General features: G+C 51.4%; 1 protein-coding gene across 6 annotated transcripts; it reads left to right on the top strand.

The window, feature by feature from the left end:
- Positions 1-824: 824 nt before the first annotated feature.
- On the top strand, positions 825-19824 carry TAOK2 (TAO kinase 2). Of its 6 annotated transcripts, none has more exons than XM_036279950.1 (19): positions 825-1612; positions 4520-4686; positions 4871-4942; positions 5038-5139; positions 5616-5661; positions 5780-5876; positions 6035-6148; positions 6254-6345; positions 8372-8465; positions 8554-8635; positions 9643-9810; positions 9965-10243; positions 10436-10597; positions 11933-12298; positions 12389-12592; positions 12929-13168; positions 16333-16545; positions 17754-17936; positions 18025-19824. In XM_036279950.1, the coding sequence occupies exons 2-19, from the start codon at positions 4555-4557 to the stop codon at positions 18544-18546; spliced, it is 3168 nt and encodes a 1055-aa protein (XP_036135843.1). In that variant the 5' UTR covers positions 825-1612; positions 4520-4554; the 3' UTR covers positions 18547-19824. The 6 variants fall into 6 exon arrangements, with proteins under 6 accessions (XP_036135843.1, XP_036135844.1, XP_036135845.1 ...); XM_036279951.1 differs by having other exon boundaries at positions 9983-10243; positions 18025-19259; XM_036279952.1 differs by lacking the exon at positions 18025-19824 and adding an exon at positions 17509-17616 and having other exon boundaries at positions 17754-17842.
- Positions 19825-19851: the final 27 nt, after the last annotated feature.

The following is a 19851-nucleotide window of genomic DNA, read 5'->3' as shown; positions in this document are numbered from 1 at the left end:
ATAAAAGGATTTTTTTTTTTGTCCAGTGCTGCCCAGTGTGTTTATTGGAAATTGGATGAGGTGGGAATTTTAGAGTAGATTGGTTTGGGAGGTTTGGGGGACTTTTCTTTGTTGACTTATAGTTTGGGATACAGGTTGTCATTGGGCATGGATTACTGCAGCTCTTTCCACGGTTGTACCTTGGCTTTGGAAAACAACTGGTTTTGATCCCAGCTCTGTCACCTTACGCCTATGAAATAAAATCAATAATTTCAGCCAGTTGGGAGAGTCAAGTGGGTTTGGTCATGGGAATGCTTTTACATAATACAATATGACCTTGGACAGGTCATGCAACTGTAAAAGGCCTCAGTTTGCTGAACAGATTTTACAGATTACCCAGCAAAGATTCCTCGAATTTGGAAGCCATGGCCAGACTGTTCAATTACTAATCTGAGCGGCCCATTTTCCCGCCTTTTCTGCACCAAGCACCAGTGTCCCCTTACCCCTCCCAGTATCTTTCCTGCACGCAGGCGCAGATCACATCTTTTTTTTCCTTCCGCCCGCGCCCCCTCAAAGCTTCCCCTAGCAACAAGCTCAGGCTCACCGCTAAGGCGGGGCAAACGCATGCGCAACAGCCACCTCCTCCACCAGTTGTCTGAAAGCGCGCTGGGCTCCTCCCCCTCCAAGCCTAGCCCTTCTCCCGGTCTCCCACCCAGGGTCCGCGTGGCGGGGCGCGTGCGCACTCTGGCTCTCTGGCTGCCTATCTCCCTCGCCGCGGCAGTAAGGAGAGAGGGGCGGGGCTGTTTCCTTTGGGGCCCGCCCCCTTTGGTCGGGCATCCCTACAGCGCCTGCGCGCTCCCGCCCGGTCTCCATCTTGGAATTGGGAGGAAGAGGGAGAGGGAGACCGGGACGAGACCCGGGTTGTGGTGCGGCGAGAAGCTGAGACTGAAGAGGAGAGAGGGAGAGGGTGCTGGGACTGCCCTTAGCTACAATCTTTCAGCTACCCTCAGGAGGGAGAAGGAGAAGGGGAGGAGGCCGGGGTGGGAGTGGGGTTGTCACCCTCCGACCCTGATGTGAAGGGGCCATTTGGCCGGACATCCTAGTGGTGGGCGCCCTGTCCGTTGCCGGAGACCTGGGGCTCTGGTGTTTCGGTATTGAATTTCCGGGCTTGACCCCTCGCTTCTCAGATATCTGGGTATTAGCCCCACAGATTGAAGATATCCGCGACTTGGATCCCAACCTCTCTAAACCTGGGCTCTTGTTTTATAGGGTTTCAAATAGCTGGGGTTCAGGGCCCTGCGTGCACCAGTATCCGGGGTTTATTCCCCACGCGTTCAGATACCAGATTCAGTCTCTCCCCGTTCAAATATCTGGGGTTCAGATCCCACAATCAGAAATCCGGGACTCAGCAACTGTCGCCCTCGAGGAGGAGGACTGGACCGCGAGGTCAGATCAGGTTGTCACCCCCTCCCCTCCAGGGGAGGCTTCCCGGGCCCACCCCCCAGGAAGGGAGAAAGCCGAGGAAGAGGTGGCAAGGGGAAAGGTCTCCTTGCCCCTCTCCCAGCTTGGCAGAGCCGCTGGAGAACCCCAGGAGGAGTCGGAAGCGCTGGGGCACCATAGTGACCCCTACCAGGTGAGACACGGGGTGCAGGGACGCGGGTCCCTGTGTCTAGCATTGAGAAGAAAGGGTGCTCTTTTCTCAGAAGTTGGGCCTGGGTAGGCCCTCACTTCAGGATGGGGAAGCCCAGCTGGGCCAGTAGTCAGCCTCTGGCTAGCCTTGCCTACTGCTGCCACCCTCTTCCCCTTCCTCTTCCCTTCATTTCGTTTGTTTGATGGGGGACCTCAGGTGACAGGGTCTCTGATGTCACCGGGCCTCACGCCCTAGGTGCCTGAGCTAATCAGATGGGTTTGCACCCTTCTGATCTTCTCCTCTGTTCACTTTGCCCCTCACAAATACCTCTTTTCCATGATTATAACCCTTTTAACTGGTTGTTCTTGGGTGTTGATTCCCATGTGTCTGATCCCCATGGTGGGTCTGCTTATCTACTTTTTTAGGCATGGTCTGGTTGGGTTTCTTGTCCTTTCAGGGAAGTGTGCGTGTGCATTTGTGTTTGGCGGTACCTGGCAGTATTTCCCCTCAGCTATGTAGTTACCTTCCAATCTCTTGTTGTGATCATATAATCTCATATATCATTTATTTACAAAGTGCTTTACATCCATTCTCTCATGTGACACCCCCCCCCCTTACACTTTTATTGCTATCTTCCCATTTTACAGTTGAGAATATTAAGGCCCAGAGAGGTTGCCCAAGGTCACTCTGTCAGAATCAGGATTTGAATTGGGGTGAGATTTTAGAATGGGAGGAAGAAGAGCTTCCTTTTTAGGAGAGCTATACTCGGAAGCTTTTCCTGATGGGAGGCTCTGGCTCCTACATTCTGCCTCGTGGATTTTTCTCTCCACTGTGACCTTCATCTTTACTGTGATCCCAGTCTCTTTGGCTTGGGTTCCAGAGAAGGCTCTTTCTTCTGACAAGTGATAGCTACAGTGGTGTCTTTTCACAGTTAAAGCCGAGCTGCTGGGGTAGGATGATCCCCAAAGAAAGCCTTGTTGTGGTGACCCTGGAGGCAGGAAGGGAAAAAGCTATATGCTGAATGTCTCCATAGTGTTACTAAGTATGGGATCCTATTAAAAATTTCACAACTTTTTGCTGTAATTCCATTTACTGAAGAAAAAACCAAGTATAAGGAACTTACTAAAGCCCTGTTGCTGTACATTGAGGATGAAATGTACTACTGCTCGTGTAAGGACAGATACACTTGGATTTCCTCATTTGCAGAATGGAGATAATATTGTCCATATTAGAAGGTGGTTATGATTTAGTACAGACTTGGTAGTCGCTCAAATGTTAGATATTATTTGAGGAAGAGGCCCTATATGGTATGGCCTAGGGTCCTGTGTTGGCATTCTTGTGTGGAAGCTGGTAAAGAGGTCAAGAAGATTCCTTTGGCAAGTTTTGAACACCTGCCTTTGTGTGTGGGTATGTGGTTGGGGTGAAGGGTGCTTGGCAGGGTTGCTGACAGGAGAATGGAGAAAGGGGCCTGCTTTGAGCAGCCTGGGAGCTGCTGAGGGCAATCAATCAATCTCCCAGGCTATTCTGAGCCCTCTGCACCCTGGGGGCCCACCAGATAGAGCCGGGCTTGCTCCATGCCCTCCGGCTTCCAGTTGGGCTGAGGAGACAAAATTAACAACACAATGGGAAACAATGCATGACAGAATATAATTACATGCTAAATTGTTCGGCTCTTTTAAGGAGCTAGAACTCTACCCTAGGAGTCTAGCTCTGTTGAAGGCTCCTTTGTGCCTGAATTCCAACAAGTGCTTAGTCAGGATTCTGGCCTGGAATCCCCTGGGGGGGGGGGGGGTCTTGGCTTTGATGCAAGAGCTTTCTCTGGGTGTTTGGCTGGGTGTCTCCCTAAGCACTGGAATGGTCCAGGGAAAGCTTCCTGCAGGAGGGAGTTGAGCTTGTAGTGAGTTGCTGAGAGAGTAATGAGCATACATGTCTGGAGAGGAGAAGGTCCTGTTCTCTGACCTTGGATAAGTCCTCTTTCCTTTCTATGCCTCAGTGACCTCATCTGTGAAATGGTGATCATGATCCTGCCCTGCTTATTTCACAGGGCTGTTTAGGAAGCACAGTGGAGAAGACCAATTTTGCGAAAGTCACTTAACCTTTCTGAGCCTCCTTCCTCATCTGCAAAATAGGGGTAATAGTAATAACTTCATAAGATTGTGGTGAGGAATGAATGAGAGAATGCGTGTAAGGTGTTGCTACACATGCTCAATAAATATTTGTACACTACAAATGCCTTGTATCTGTGTGATGCCTATGCAATTGGACTGAACAAGCAAGGCAGTCCAGATCACAGAGAGGCCCCCAAAGCCAGATGCCATTTCTATCCCTGTCTTTCCCAGTCTAGATCTCCTCCCTGCCACAGTGTCCCCAGCCTTTTTTGAGAATGAGTCTTCTGGCCCCTCTGGGCCAGTACCCACTTCTAACAATGGCCGGATTTCCACCGCCTCCGGCCTGGCCATTTCCTGCTCTCTTCCAGGGTGTGAGAGGTTGAGGGAGGTGGGGGCCTCAATACTAAGGGGAATCGGAAGTACGGAACTTGGAAATTTGGAGTATGGGACTTGTGGGATAGAACACTTGGGGATTTGGGGACCTGGAGGGGAGGCAGTATCTTTTGTTCTTGAGGGAGGAAGTAGGGGTTATAGGGAAATGGAACTTGTTGAGGGTTGAGGGGGTGGTGAGGATGCTTAGCTCTCAGTCTTCCTAGCAGTTTTAGGGACTCCGGCTCCTGTGCTCTGGTTGCCAGGGCAACTTCATTTTTTTGGAGCTTTGATGTTGTTCCTAATCTCCCCCTGCCCTTCCTCAGCAGTGCCTACCCCTCCTCAGGGAACTAGAGAAGGCAGAAATTTGAGGGATCCCTTCCTCTCTCTGGAGCCCCATCCTTGCTCTAAGGGTCCTATTTCCATTCTTTAGGTCAGGCCCCATTCTCAGGGCCCTCAGGGGCCACCATGCCAGCTGGGGGCCGGGCTGGGAGCCTGAAGGACCCTGATGTGGCTGAGCTCTTTTTCAAGGATGACCCCGAAAAGCTCTTCTCTGACCTTCGGGAAATTGGCCATGGCAGCTTTGGAGCTGTGTACTTTGTGAGTTGGGGATTGGGATGGTGGGATAGAGATGGGGACTACATTCTTTCCTCTGTGGACCCCCAAACAGTTCTCTACACTACTACACCACACCAGCCTTTTCTGCCCTCTCCTGTGCTAGCAAGTCTTCCCGCTGCCCAGTTCTCACTGGATGCCTTTACCACCTTCTGGTCTGGTCCTCTAGGCCCGGGATGTCCGGAATAATGAGGTGGTGGCCATCAAGAAGATGTCCTACAGTGGGAAACAGTCAAATGAGGTAGGTCAGGCTTAACAAGATTGGGTAGGGGGCAGGAGACCCCAGTCTCAAAATGCAGACTGAGTAAGCCTCTCCTCCCCTTGACCGCCTCCCAGAAGTGGCAGGACATCATCAAGGAGGTTCGGTTCCTACAGAAGCTCCGGCATCCCAATACCATTCAGTACCGGGGCTGTTACCTGAGGGAACACACAGCTTGGGTGAGCCGTCCCCCTGACTCTGACCTGATCTTTGGCCCCCACTCAGGCCCATCCTTACCCTGGTCTAGTCTCTTAAGTGTGCTCTGTTCAGAGTACCGGTGTGGGGATCTTGGGAAGGAGGGAATTTCTCCCAGTCTCTTTATTTCTCAGACAAAGCCATGAGCAGCAGTGTCTGTCCAGAAGGAGAGGTTGGTTTGAAGAGTGACATAGACCATTAACAGAAAGGGGCACATGAGTTGGAAGAGCTGGAGATTGAATGGGGCTTTCAAGAGATTCAGATGGGAGAGGCTCTAACTCTAGGGACTCTCCCCAAACCCCTCATTTTCTCAAGTTGTACTTCCTCCCTTTCAATACCCTCGTGGCATTGCCTAAGTGGAGGATAGAGTGAGGAAGCTCTCTGTTTTGGATCTCTGCCCAAGGGAGATGGGCCAGGGGTGGCCAATTCTGCTGATCTCTGACCCTTGACCCTTCCTTAGCTGGTGATGGAGTATTGCCTGGGCTCAGCTTCTGACCTTCTAGAAGGTAAGTAATTGTCCAACAAGTGGGAGGAGAGCAGTGAAGCTGTAGGGGAAATGTTAAGGGGAGCTTGTTCCAGTTCCACCTTTGAGCTCCCTCAGTTTGATGTTTTTTTCCTCCCCAGTGCATAAGAAGCCCCTTCAGGAGGTGGAGATTGCAGCTGTGACCCATGGGGCCCTTCAGGGCCTGGCTTATCTGCATTCCCACAATATGATCCATAGGTACAAGTAGCACTGATGATGGCTGGGAGGGAGGGGGCTGCTGTCTGCACCACTCTTCGTTCAGCTGGGCTGCACCCTTCTTGGAAACTTGGTACTATAGCTCCTGTCCAGCCTTCCTGAGATGCATGTTTTATTCTTGTGCTTTGCATCTCTGGCAGGGATGTGAAAGCTGGAAACATCCTGCTGTCAGAGCCGGGCTTGGTAAAACTGGGGGACTTTGGCTCCGCATCCATCATGGCACCTGCCAACTCCTTTGTGGGCACCCCGTACTGGTGAGTGGGAGTGGTGGTAAGTGGAGAGAGGTCCTAAGAAGTTGGGAGCAGGAGTTCACAGGATCTGGGTGGGTAATTAGCCTTTTCTCCTGACCGTTCTCCCAGGATGGCTCCGGAGGTGATCCTGGCAATGGATGAAGGGCAGTATGATGGCAAGGTGGATGTCTGGTCGTTGGGGATAACCTGCATCGAGCTGGGTAAGGACATCCTCCCTACTGCTCCCTCATTCTCTTTTCTCTACACTCCCTTCTCTTTCTCTTACTATCCCCATACCATACCATCCTTTGAGGTCTCCAAGCTCCAGTCAATTTTGACTCTACCTTTGATCCTCAATATAGGCAGCTGTCAAATTCTGCCAGTTCTTGTAACTAAAGATTTCATAGCATTCATCTCTTTCTGTGTAATACTGTAATTCTAAACCTTTTTTGAGTACCCACAGTATACCATGTGCTATGCTAGTAGGTTCTGGGAGTATAGCAGTGCGTGAGGCTCCTGCCTTCATGGAATTTATATTCAAGTTGGGGAAACAGGCATATTCTCTTTCAATGTGATAAGAGCTGAATGAGCAGCATTAAAGGAATAGTAGAACTCTAAAACAAGGGATTTGACCTAGTTTAGAGGCTAAGGTCTCCTTGTAGCAGGGATGTCTAAACAGAACCACAAGGCAAATAGCAGTTTGAAGACTGTAGGGAAGAGCATTCCAGACAGGTAAGAACAGGCATGGGGAGCTGAGACTAACTTCAGTTATTTGGAATACTGTAGTAATGCAAAGAGCAGTGAGTGATATGGACAGAGGGTTAGGCTCCAGTGGGTTCATGAGGCCTTGAAGCCATGGCAAGGTTCTCATCTTTGTCAGTCTGAATTATTTAATGAGATAATGTTTGTAAGGCCTCCAATGGGATGCCAAGCACAGAATAGTTGTCCAAGAAAGAGATGCTGTTAGTTACTCTTATTAGCAACTTTTGCAGTAATCTTTTCCTGCAGTACAGTCTCTCATGTCACAAAAATCTGCCCAAGCTCTGTTGTTTCATCCCCCTCCTCAGAGCCATCAGTGGCTCCCTATTGCTTTCAAGACTGAAGTAATCTCCATCTTTTCTTACACTAAGCTAAAGGTTCTGCTTCCTTAAGTCTGGCTTTCCCCTACATGAGTTCCACCCTCGTGTGTCATGAACTTTTCCACTTTCTTGCCTTGGTTTATATTGTACCCCCTGCCCAAGGGCAGAAATTTGTACATGTCCATCTCTGCATGTCTATGTTTACCATTTTGAGGCCACAGTCAGATGCGTGATATAACTATCAGGCCAGGTATAAGAAAAATCTAGAGCTGTCAGTTTATTCCTTGGTTTTCGTAGAGACATGGATACAGAGAAATATTTACTATTAAACAAAAAACACATCAATCCTGATGATAAATAGCAACTGATAGAAGCAATATGGAGATTATAGCAAACTGAAGATTGCTACTTTTTAGCTCCAGCCCTTTGTTATGCAGGAATATAGGCTCTAGTTCACCAGATCTGATTTTTGAAGAGAAAACTGGAGATTTAGGTTATTATTATTTAATTGTTATGTGGAATTTAATTTAAAAATTAATGTGTAGGCCAAAAATATGAACAACACAAAACATTTGTCTGAGCCACAAGGGGCTCCTGGCTTGCAGTTTCTAATCTAAGGCCTAGCTCCAATATCCCTTTTTCCAACAGACCTTCCATCAATCCCCTGCTAATGTGCTGGCTTGAAGGCCCACCATACACCCAGCTTCCCAGCCTTTTACCTGTCTCCTTCTTGTGCCAGTTAACAGTTTAAACTTGATATTATTTATCCAGTCCTATTTAATCTTTCCTGTCAGATTGGAAGTTCCTTGAGGACAGGACCTATCTCTTGTTTTTTTTTTTTATCTTCCCCATAATACTTAGCAAACTTTTTGCTCTCATTTGGCACCTAATAAATATTAGTTGGGCTGATAACTGAATGTGCTTTGTTCTGCCTTCTTTGGTGTTTTAGCATGTATTATTTTCTTTGATCCCTATTCCACCTTTGTCGGGGAGAGGATGGGTATTGCACTTTACCGAGGGAATATATCAAGATTATGTGAATTGCTCAGGGTCATGTAGCAAGGAGGTCAGGGAGCTGGAATGTGAACCCAGGTCTTTTGATTTCCATTCCAGTCTCCTATACCCACCTTCCACCTCTCACTTTCTCCCACTTGACCTTTCTCTGTAGCGGAACGGAAACCACCGCTATTCAACATGAACGCGATGAGTGCCTTATACCACATTGCACAGAACGAGTCCCCTGTCCTTCAGTCAGGACACTGGTAAGGACTTGGATTTCTGGGCCCAGGGTTTAGGCCATAGGGTAAGGCTGCCTGACTCATGCCCCCTGCTCCTTTCTGTGACTACTAGGTCTGAATACTTCCGGAATTTTGTCGACTCCTGTCTTCAGAAAATCCCTCAAGACAGACCAACCTCAGAGGTTCTTCTGAAGGTGAGGGCTCACTGGCCTGGTATTCTCCTAGAACTGTAGCTTGTTAGGGCCACAAGAAATCCCTCAATGGAATTAGTGATTCTCAGTTTTTTCTCCACCAAGAGCTTCATTTATGAATTCCCATCCCCGTCCCTGTACCCCATGGACTTAGTGTTTTGCTAGATTTTGTCTACCATACTGCCTTTATTTATTAATAATTTGTTTTCCCATCTTTTATTAATCAAGAATGTATATAATTGCGAGCCAGAAATTCTGGTCATTGTGCAATAACCAGGTTTACCACATTGATCTGATGTAAATCGAGCCAAAAGCCTGTGTAGCCTTGTCATGGGTAAATGTATGATTTCCCTTAGGTATTTTTTGAGTTATCAAAAGTAAAGGATGCCCTGGCCAGTTTGGCTCAGCGGTTGGAGCGTCGGCCCGCAGACCAGAGAGACCCGGGTTCGGTTCCCGCTAAGGGCACGTACCTCGGTTGCAGTTTGTCCCCAGCCCCAGTTGAGGTCGTGTGGGTGGCAGCCACTCAATGTGTCTCTCTCACATTGATGTTTCTCTCTCTCTCTCTCTCTCTCTCTTCCTCCCCCTCTCTCTGCCACTCTATCTGAAGATAAATGCAAAAAAAAAAAGTAAATTCCCTTCACAGATCCATGGGGGCCTAAGGAGCCCTAGTTGGGAACTGATGTGGATTGTCTAGTGTGACAGCTGTTTTATAATTGTGGGATACCTTAGGAGGCCCAGAGAGGCCTCGTGACCTCTCTGGAGCATGCAGCACTTTGCTAGAGGACCTGGACTAGAATCCAGATCTGACTGTTTTTGCCTGTCAGTCATAGCTGAAGGAACAAAAGACTAGGAGTAGAGATTGGATGGTGAAAATTAATGTGGGATGAAGGGATGGGACAAGGCCAGCATCTACCTGTGATGGCTTCAGGCTAGAGGGACCTCCAGCACCCATAGGATATTGAGGGTCGTGGGGGTGCTTGGCAGCAGGCCTCAGTATTCTTTTTCCCCAGCATCGCTTTGTGCTCCGGGAGCGGCCACCCACAGTCATTATGGACCTGATTCAGAGGACCAAGGATGCTGTTCGGGAGCTGGACAACCTGCAGTACCGCAAGATGAAGAAGATACTGTTCCAAGAGGCACCCAATGGCCCGGGTGCTGAGGCCCCAGAGGAGGAGGAGGTGACCCAGCTTGCCCTGCCACCCTTTACCACTATGTTGTACTTGCCTCCTAGCAGCTGCTTGGACTCCCTTCCCCAAACCTCCTCACACCCATTGTCTCCTTGTGCTACCTCCATGTACACACCCCTTGTTCTTCCCCTTCCCTGCCCAACAGCCTACGCACTGTCTACAGGAGGCGGAGCCCTACATGCACCGGGCTGGGACGCTGACCAGTCTAGAGAGTAGCCACTCAGTGCCCAGCATGTCCATCAGCGCCTCCAGTCAGAGCAGCTCAGTCAACAGCCTAGCAGATGCCTCAGACAATGAGGAGGAAGAGGAGGAAGAGGAAGAAGAGGAAGAGGAAGAGGAAGGCCCTGAAGCACGGGAGATGGCCATGATGCAGGAGGGGGAGCACACAGTTACCTCCCATAGTTCCATCATCCACCGACTGCCGGTATGCAGTTCACCCTTAGTAGGCCTGACAGCAGCAAGGCCAGCCCCAGCTCTCTTGCTCAGGCATCATCTGGGTTCCCTGCTCTCCCTCCCAAGCATGTCTGCTTCTCCAAATCCTGACTGGGTTTCCAGGGAACTCCCTTTGGGCCCAGTGGCCTCTGAGCCTGGGGCATCCTTTCCACCTTCCATCCAGGGCTCTGACAACCTGTATGATGACCCTTACCAGCCAGAGCTGACCCCAGGCCCTCTCCAGCAGCCTGCAGCCCCAGCTCCCACCTCTGCCACCTCTTCTGCTCGCCGCCGGGCCTATTGCCGCAACCGGGACCACTTTGCCACCATCCGTACAGCCTCCCTGGTAAGTATAGCCATCCTCCCCCGGGCTGGAAGCCCCAAACTATCTAAGTCCAGAATTGATTTTCTCTTTGTGGCACATGACCTAGTCCAGATTCTACCTTCACTTTTGGTTGCTGTCTCTCGCTTTCTCTTCACCTCAACCCTATCTCCTTTTAACAGACTGTTTTTGTTATCCTGCCCAATGTGGCCAATCCCCTGGAAGTCACAGACTTCTAGGGAATTGAACACATTGGATGTTCCTGGGTTGGCAAACTCTTACCCCATATTTGTGGCTGGGCTTAAATAGCATCTGCTGGGGTGCCTTTCCAGGCTCCTGGCCAACTGGGTGCTTTACATCCCTGTGCTGTGCTGCTCCTGAACAGCATGTGACAGGTGTGCTGGATTCTGTGCTTGTGGAGGGCAAGGGTAGTGTTCAGGTGTCTGCTTCAGACCAGTAATTGGTTCTCAGGCCCATACACATGCCTATAATTAATCCAGCCCCTCTGGGAGGGAGCACATATGATCTCATTTGAGAGACGAGGCAGCCGTGACTCAGAGGGCCTGTTTGCCCAAGCACCTTTGATATAAGCAGGACCTTGGTTTTTTCCTAAAATTAAGTCACATAGCAATCTTTTTCTTAGTTGACAGGGAAAAGTGGGTAGACTTTTTATAACAGATGATCTTTACCCATACCTTTAATAAGTATTTAAATTACATTCCTGCTTAGCTGCAAGCGCCAACAACCCCCTTAGAGGCTACTGATTGATCTAATATGTTCTTGTGGTCTCTGCATGTGGTTGGTTGGTTCTGCTAGGACAACTCGTCAGATCCGGCGATGCTTGGTTCTTTCAGGTACTGTGCAGAAAAGTCTGAGACATCCAGGAGATTGGCCACCTGGACAAATTTGGGCTCCACTGATGTAGCCCCTTGACAATGGACCTGAGCTCAAACCTCAAATGAGGACATCCAGGCCCAGTGTTCTTATTATTCCAATATCTCATGGCCAAGATCCTGGCTCTGTCCTTGGGCTGTAATAATCCTCAGTGTTTGCTGAAGGGGAATGAAGCCAATACTTACTGGTTCAGAGTGTTCTAGACACTAGTACGTATGTATCAAATTTAATCTCCACAGCCCTCTATGTGGAAGTATTATTGCCCCATTTAATAGATGAGGAAACTGAAGCTTAGCATCCTTAACTTACTTGAAATTTCTTGGTTAGTAAGTGGCAGAGCATGTGTGTCGAAGGTACCAAATGAGAATTAAAACCCAAGTTCTTTCTCCATAAAGCATGAAGACTGTGTGTTAATAAAATGGGGGCCAGGGCTGAAATCTTCTTCTCATCCTCTCTCCTGCTCAGGTCAGTCGCCAGATTCAGGAGCATGAGCAGGACTCAGCTCTGCGGGAGCAGCTAAGTGGCTATAAACGGATGCGACGACAGCACCAGAAACAACTGCTGGCCCTGGAGTCACGACTGAGGGGTGAACGTGAGGAACACAGTGCACGGCTGCAACGGGAGCTTGAGGCACAGCGGGCTGGCTTCGGGGCTGAGGCAGAAAAGCTGTCACGGCGGCACCAGGCCATTGGTGAGAAGGAGGTGCGGGCTGCCCAGGCTGAGGAGCGGAAGTTCCAGCAGCACATCCTTGGGCAGCAAAAGAAGGAGCTGGCTGCCCTGCTGGAGGCACAGAAGAGAACCTACAAACTTCGGAAGGAGCAGCTAAAGGAGGTGGTATAGACTACAGCAGTGGATAGGGAGGGCCTGGTGGTGGGCAAGGCAGGCCCTGACCACCATGCTCTCCTCATTGCCCTTGCCCAGGAGCTCCAGGAGAACCCCAGCACACCCAAGCGGGAGAAGGCTGAATGGCTTCTGCGGCAGAAGGAGCAGCTACAGCAGTGCCAGGCGGAGGAGGAGGCAGGGCTGCTACGGAGGCAGCGCCAATACTTTGAGCTGCAGTGTCGCCAGTACAAGCGCAAGATGCTGCTGGCTCGTCACAGCCTGGACCAGGATCTGCTGCGAGAGGTGGGTCACCCCATTCCCCCAACCCCCTCCCGGATCCCAGGCACCCTTTTTCATTTGCCTCACTTATGGTAGTCTTTATTCTCTGCCTTCCTTTATGTTATGGTTCTGCTTCTCGAACACCTTTTTGCTTCTCATGCCCATCAGACAGACCCTTCTAGAGTTCCCTTAGGATTCCGTTTCCAGGCCAGCCAGGAGTTTGGCTCCCTTATACCATTCATCTACACACTTCATCTCCTCATCCTCACTCCTCTGCCAAGGAGTTTTGAGGCTCTCACTTCCTTGACATAAACAAGGCTTCCTGACTAGGCTCTGGGCCCTGCCTTTCTTCTGCTTCAGGACTTGAACAAGAAACAGACCCAGAAGGACTTGGAGTGTGCATTGCTGCTGCGGCAGCATGAGGCCACACGGGAACTGGAGCTACGACAGCTCCAGGCTGTACAGCGCACAAGGGCAGAGCTCACCCGCCTGCAGCACCAGACTGAGCTGGGCAACCAGCTGGAGTACAACAAGCGGCGTGAGCAAGAGTTGCGGCAGAAGCATGCGGCCCAGGTTCGCCAACAGCCCAAGAGCCTCAAAGTACGTGCAGGCCAGCGTCCCCCGGGCCTCTCGCTCCCCATTCCTGGGGCTCTGGGACCACCCAGCACAGGCATCCCTAGAGAAGAGCAGGCCTGTTCATCTGGCCAGGAGGCAGTCCTGGACCAAAGAATTCTGGGAGAGGAGGAGGAAGCAGTTCCAGAGAGAAGGATTCTGGGAAAGGAAGGGGCTACCTTGGAACCAGAGGAGCAGAGGATATTGGGGGAAGAATCAGGAACCCCTAGTCCCAGTCCACAAAAACATAGGAATTCGGTTGATGAGGAAGTTTGGGGTCTTCCTGAGGAGGAGATAGGGGAGTTTAGAGTCCCATCTCTGGCACCTCAAGAGAGGAACATTGTGGGCCAGGAGGTGGCCGGGGCATGGAGGTTGTGGGAAAAGGAAGATGGGAGCCTTCTGGATGAGGAATTTGAGCTTGGCTGGGTCCAGGGCCCAACACTGACCCCAGTCCCTGAGGAGGAGGAAGAAGAGGAAGAGAGGGCTCCAATTAGGACCCCAAGGGATCCTGGAGATGGCTGTCCCTCACCAGACATCCCTCCTGAACCCCCTCCAACATATCTGAGGACCGGCCCTGCTAGCCAGTTCGCTGGACTCCTGTCCCATGGCCTCCTGGCCGGCCTTTCCTTTGCAGTGGGGTCCTCCTCTGGCCTCCTGCCCCTACTACTTTTGCTGCTGCTCCCACTGCTGGCGGCCCAGGGTGGGGGTGGCCTGCAGGCCTCGCTGCTAGCCCTTGAGGTGGGGCTGGTGGGCCTGGGGGCCTCCTACCTACTTCTTTGTACAGCTCTGCATCTGCCCCCGAGTCTGTTCTTACTCCTGGCCCAGGGCACTGCACTGGGGGCTGTTCTGGGTCTGAGCTGGCGCCGAGGCCTTATGGGTGTTCCTCTGGGCCTTGGGGCCTCCTGGCTCCTAGCCTGGCCAGGCCTGGCTCTACCTCTGGCAGCTATGGCAGCTGGGGGCAAATGGGTGCGGCAGCAAGGACCTCGGATTCGCCGGGGCATCTCTCGGCTCTGGTTGTGGGCTCTGCTGCGCCTATCACCGATGGCTTTTAGAGCCCTACAGGGCTGTGGGGCTGTGGGAGACCGGAGTCTATTTGCACTCTATCCCAAAACCAACAAGGATGGCTTCCGCAGCCGACTGCCTGTCCCTGGGCCTCGGCGGAGTAATTTCCGTGCTGCCCGACACCCACTAGCCCTATTGGCAAGGTTTTGGGCCCTGTGCAAGGGCTGGAACTGGCGCCTGGCACGAGCCAGCCAGGGTTTGGCCTCCCGCTTGCCTCCCTGGGCTATCCACACACTGGCCAGCTGGGGCCTGCTTCGGGGTGAACGGCCCAGCCGTATCCCCCGACTGCTGCCACGCAGCCAGCGCAGGTTAGGGCCCCCTGCCTCCCGCCAACCATTACCAGGAACTCTGGCTGGGCGGAGATCGCGAACTCGGCAGTCCCGGGTCCTGCCTCCCTGGAGGTGACCAACTCTAGCTCTTCACCAGCCCAAATCTAGAGCATTGAGCACTTTATCTCCCACTACTCAGTGAAGATTCTGCAGTCCTAGTCCTCCCTTTCACCCCTCCTTCCTCAGTATGCTTCCCTACCTCCCCACCCACCCCCCAGCCCTTTGGACCTCTAGAAAGGCAGCCTCCTCCACTATGCAGCTCAGAAGTTACACTTTGTGTTCTCCTGAAGCTCCTCCCCCACCCTAAGTTATTGCTGTTCTCCCGCTGTGTTTGTGCTCATCCTCACCCTCATCGACTCAGGCCTGGGGCCGGGTGTGGTGGTGGGTGGGAAGAGTCATGTTTTTTTTTTCTCTCTTTGATTTTGTTTTTCTGTCTCCCTTCCAACCTGTCCCCTTTCCCCATCAAAAAAAGAAAAAGACAAACACAAATAAAATATCTGAGCGGAACTGTACCTTTGGCCCAGGCTGCCTCTGTCTGCTTTGTCCTGCTGCCTAGCCTCCCTGGTATGCCCCCAATCCAGACCCTTGGCCCCCCAGTTCCATGACCTCTTCACCTCCATCTACATTATCTCAACCCCTTTCACTCCTCAGCCTCATCCTCTCTGCCGTCATAGCTTTGTTGCATCATGACCACCACCAGCTTGGGGGTCTGGACCTCTGTGAGCTTTGACATAACTTCTTGGTCCCATGGTTCCCATTTGTGGAGTCCTTAAGAGTCCTTAGGTTCCGGGTCCTTTTGTCCTCATTCCCTGCAGTGTCTCCCAGCCTGTTCCCTATGTGGTTCCCTTCTTTCTGGGAGCTGAATTTCTCCCCTGGCATCAGGCATTATCCTAGAGGGCTGGGGGATGGGACTGGAAACCTTCTACAGTAGGGGGTGGTGCGTTTCTGGGGCCAGGCAGAGAGTATGGGGGCTGTGGAAATGGGATTGGTTGTGGGCTTGGAGTGGGAGCTGAGTGTATAAGGGGCTGGCTGGAATGTGGAGATCTGGCCAGGGTGGCAGCTGCTGGCCCACTGAACTTGTCAGGCCCTTTCTGGCCACTCCTTTACCCCTTTGCCTTATGTGGCCTGAGATAGGGCCACCTATTCTTATCCATTTCTCAGCTTGGTGCTTATCCTCTTTCCCTCCTTCCCACCCAGAGGTGCTGAACCTGGGCCTTCCTCTGTCTTTAGCTGTGTTGCTCTCCTCCATGGGTGTGTTGTGTGACTTGGTTTTCTCACTCCTCTTACACACATTCTGTGTCTGCCCACATGTTTGTATCTCTAGGTCATATTTTCTCTTTGCACGGTCAAAGCCTTTTGTATGCTCTCAGTACTCTAAAGATTTTCAGTTCCCTGTCCATGAATTCTCCTCCTGTTTCTTGTGAATTTCCCACCCAACTCTGTGGACATGCTCTTGGAACCTATCTTGTTTTCTTTGCATCTCTTGCCCATTGAGAATCTTCCTGATCTCTCTGAACACAATCCCATCTCTCCATGTCTGTCTGTATACAGTTCTCCCCACCCCCTCTGTCTAACATGTTTTCTGTTTCTCTCCCTCTCCCTGTCTCTGTTTCTGTCTCCTCTCCTCCTCTCTCTCTTCTCCCCTTCTCCCCTGATTGTTCTTCCTCCTCCTCCTCCTCCTCTTCCTCCTTTTCCTCCTCTTCCTTCTCCTCCTCTCCCTCTCCCCTGCCCCCGTTTCCCCTCGGTCCATCCACTGCATAGTCTAAGGAGCTGCAGATCAAGAAGCAGTTCCAGGAGACGTGTAAGATCCAGACTCGGCAGTACAAGGCTCTTCGGGCACACTTGCTGGAGACCACGCCCAAAGCTCAGCACAAGAGCCTCCTTAAGCGGCTCAAGGAAGAACAGACCCGCAAGCTGGCAATCCTAGCCGAGCAATATGACCAGTCCATCTCAGAGATGCTCAGCTCACAGGCGGTGAGGCCTGGGGTCCAGGGAGGGAGCATGGTGGAGGTTGGCCTCTATTTCCCACTTGGTTGTGGGCAGTGAAAATGGTGGAGGTGGGTGGACAGAGAAGGGGCTTTTTGTTCCAGGGTAACTCAGATAATCTTCCACTGTTAGTATTCTCCACAATGGTTTTATCTCTCTTGAGTATTTTCTTAAGGTTTTGACAAAGCCAGCCTGCCTACTCTACCAAGAACCACCAAGTGGCTGTAATTTTTTCTTGAGCCTGAGTTAATGTGTGAACAGGGAGCAAATCAAAATGCTTGTAGCCCTCAGGCCAATTTTCTCAGACTTCTGGAAGATTTTTTTTTCTTTTATCCTCATCTGAGGACACTTTTAGCATTCATCTTCAGATAGACCAAGAGGGAGAGAGGAAGGAAGAGAGAGAGAGAGAGAGAAACATCAACGTGAGAGACACATCAACTGGTTGCCACCCACACGACCCCAACCAGTGCCAGGGACAAACTGCAACCGAAGCACGTGCCCTTAGCGGGAACCAAACCCAGTTCTCTCTGGACCATGGGCCGACGCTCTAACTGCTGAGCCACACCGGCCGGGGCTTCTGGAAGATTTTGAAGGTTGCTGTTCTAAAAGTGATTACACATAAATAACACTGCAATGGGCCACTTAAAATATACACACGTATAAAAAGTAACACTATTTGTTGCCATTTTTTCACCCAATCCTACCTCTCAGAGGTAACAGTTATTAATAATTCATTGTACTAGATTTTTCCTATGCATATTTGAAAAGCTACTTTTAAACAAGAATGGAATCATACTTTACATACTGTTCATTAACTTCTTTTCCACCTAATATTTCTTGGACATCTTCTCATGTCAGTACACATATCTCATTTTTTTAACAGCATAGAATTTTCTATGGTATGGATATACCATAATTTATTTAACCCATCCCTTATTGGTGGACATTTAGGTTGTTTCCAGTATTTTGCTATTACAACGCTTCAGTGAACACCTCCGAGCACATGTGCAAGTATACCTTGGGGATAAATTCCTGGAAGTGTAATTGCTGTGTCACAGGGTATGACGACCTTTCATTTTGGTAGATGTTGACACTGGCTGCTTCTTGAAACTTTAGGGCCCAGGCCTACCTGGGGCAGGGGAGGATTGTGGGGGTTGGGGAGGAGGCCCCTAAAACTAGTTCTTCCTATTCTCCAGCTGCGGCTTGATGAGACCCAAGAGGCAGAGTTTCAGGCCCTTCGACAGCAGCTTCAACAGGAACTGGAGCTGCTCAATGCTTATCAGAGTAAGATCAAGATCCGCACAGAGAGTCAACACGAGAGGGAGTTGCGAGAGCTGGAGCAGAGAGTAGCTCTGAGGCGGGCACTGCTGGAGCAGCGGGTAAGAGGGCTTGGCCTCCAGGATGGGGTGGGGAGGACAGTCCTCCTGCCCTCACTAGACTCTCTAATCTCTATTCTGGGTGTCCCAGGTGGAAGAGGAGCTGCTGGCCCTGCAAACAGGGCGTTCCGAGCGAATCCGGAGTTTGCTTGAGCGGCAGGCCCGTGAGATCGAGGCTTTCGATGCTGAGAGCATGAGGCTGGGTTTCTCCAGTATGGCTCTGGGGGGCATCCCAGCCGAGGCTGCTGCCCAGGGCTATCCCGCTCCGCCCCCTGCCCCTGCCTGGCCCTCCCGCCCTGTTCCCCGTTCAGGGGCACACTGGAGCCATGGCCCTCCTCCACCTGGCATGCCCCCCCCAGCCTGGCGTCAGCCCTCTCTGCTGGCTCCCCCCGGCCCCCCAAACTGGCTGGGGCCCCCAGCACAGAGTGGGACACCCCGTGGTGGAGCCCTGCTACTGCTAAGAAACAGCCCCCAACCCCTGCGACGGGCAGCCTCGGGGGGCAGTGGCAATGACAATGTGGGCCCACCTGCTGCCGCTGTGCCTGGGCCTCTGAGCCGCAGCACCAGTGTTGCTTCCCACATCCTCAATGGTTCCTCCCACTTCTATTCCTGAAGTACAAGGTGGATAAGCAAATGAAGGGGCAGGGGTGGGTGGAGCCTGATCCTGGAGGGCTGTGAGCTTGAGGCCCACCTAAGGGTGGGGGACAGGATGTTGGTTCCAGCTCCCCTCAAACCTCCTCATCTCATGAGCTTCTTGGGCTGGCCAGTGGCCCAGGGTCAGCTTGGGCATAGGTGCCTCCAGGCTGACTAGGAGCCCCTGCCTCCCCACCATGGTGCCAGGGTCTCTCTCCATCACAGCCTCGGAAAAGGAGGGAGATATGTGTGTCAAATATTCATCTAGTCCCCTGGGGGAGGGGAAGGGTGGGTCTAGATATATTATATTCAGAGAACTATACTACCCCCTGCAATGGGGTCATGGATTGGGGACACGGGCCCCCCAGACCTGGGATGTGGCAGAGCAAGTCTAGGGTCTAGGTTGGGGAGTAAAGGAGGAAAAAAAGCCTTCCTAGGAAGACAGATCAGGATGGGGTCTTGGGGTCAGGATGCCTGGGTTTCTCCATTCCCCCGTTGCCGTCTGACGTCCTGTGCCGTCTTGTCTTTTTTCTTTTTTTTAAATTGAGATCAGAGCTGGGGCAGGGGAACAAGGGAAGGACCTTGGAAGGGGCTGCTCCCAGGTCTGGGGGCAGTCATGGGAGCCCCTCCCAGCTACGGGGCTGGCACAGAGCCCCATGGCAAGCTTTTAATAAACTGTTGGTTATTCTAACAGACCCCAGGACTCATGCTTTCTAAAGTATGTAGTAAGGACTGTTCAGTGGCAGGTGATAGTGTTACTTGTATTTAAAGAGTATTGAGCTGTGGTTTTAATGACTTCAAGCATGACTGGATCGAGCCTCTCCTTCCCTTTGCTTTGGCTTCAAAGATTTTTAGAAGGTTCACTTCATGCTCAGGCTCCTGGCATCTCCAGCAACCTCAACAGCAAAAATCCCAGCAAAGTCCTTAAGTGACCTGATTGGCTCCATCTGTAGCCAGAAGCCTGGGATGGTGCTGATTGGTAAGGTGTAGGTCCCCTTTAATGCTGAGAGTTGGCTCATGGACCAAGTGGCTGTTTTCATAAGGGGGAAGGAAGACATAAACACCAGCTGTCCCCAAGTTATTTCATTTTGTGTTTCACACTCTTAAGGACAATATTGGAGATGAGCCTTCCAACTAGGCAGGAGGACCAGAGAGAGGCACGCTGGGCTGACTGGAGGAAGGACAGGAGCCACTCTCCTCTGATGGAGTCTGGTGGCATCCTGGATGGCAGGGTCTAGAAGTTGGGGCTTTGGAGAACTTGAGGGAAATTAGAGGGAACCAGACT

Source organism: Molossus molossus, unplaced genomic scaffold (assembly GCF_014108415.1).
Source record: "Molossus molossus isolate mMolMol1 unplaced genomic scaffold, mMolMol1.p scaffold_m16_p_3, whole genome shotgun sequence".
NCBI classification, from domain to species: Eukaryota; Metazoa; Chordata; class Mammalia; order Chiroptera; family Molossidae; genus Molossus; species Molossus molossus.
This window is presented reverse-complemented; position numbering and strand designations above follow the sequence as displayed.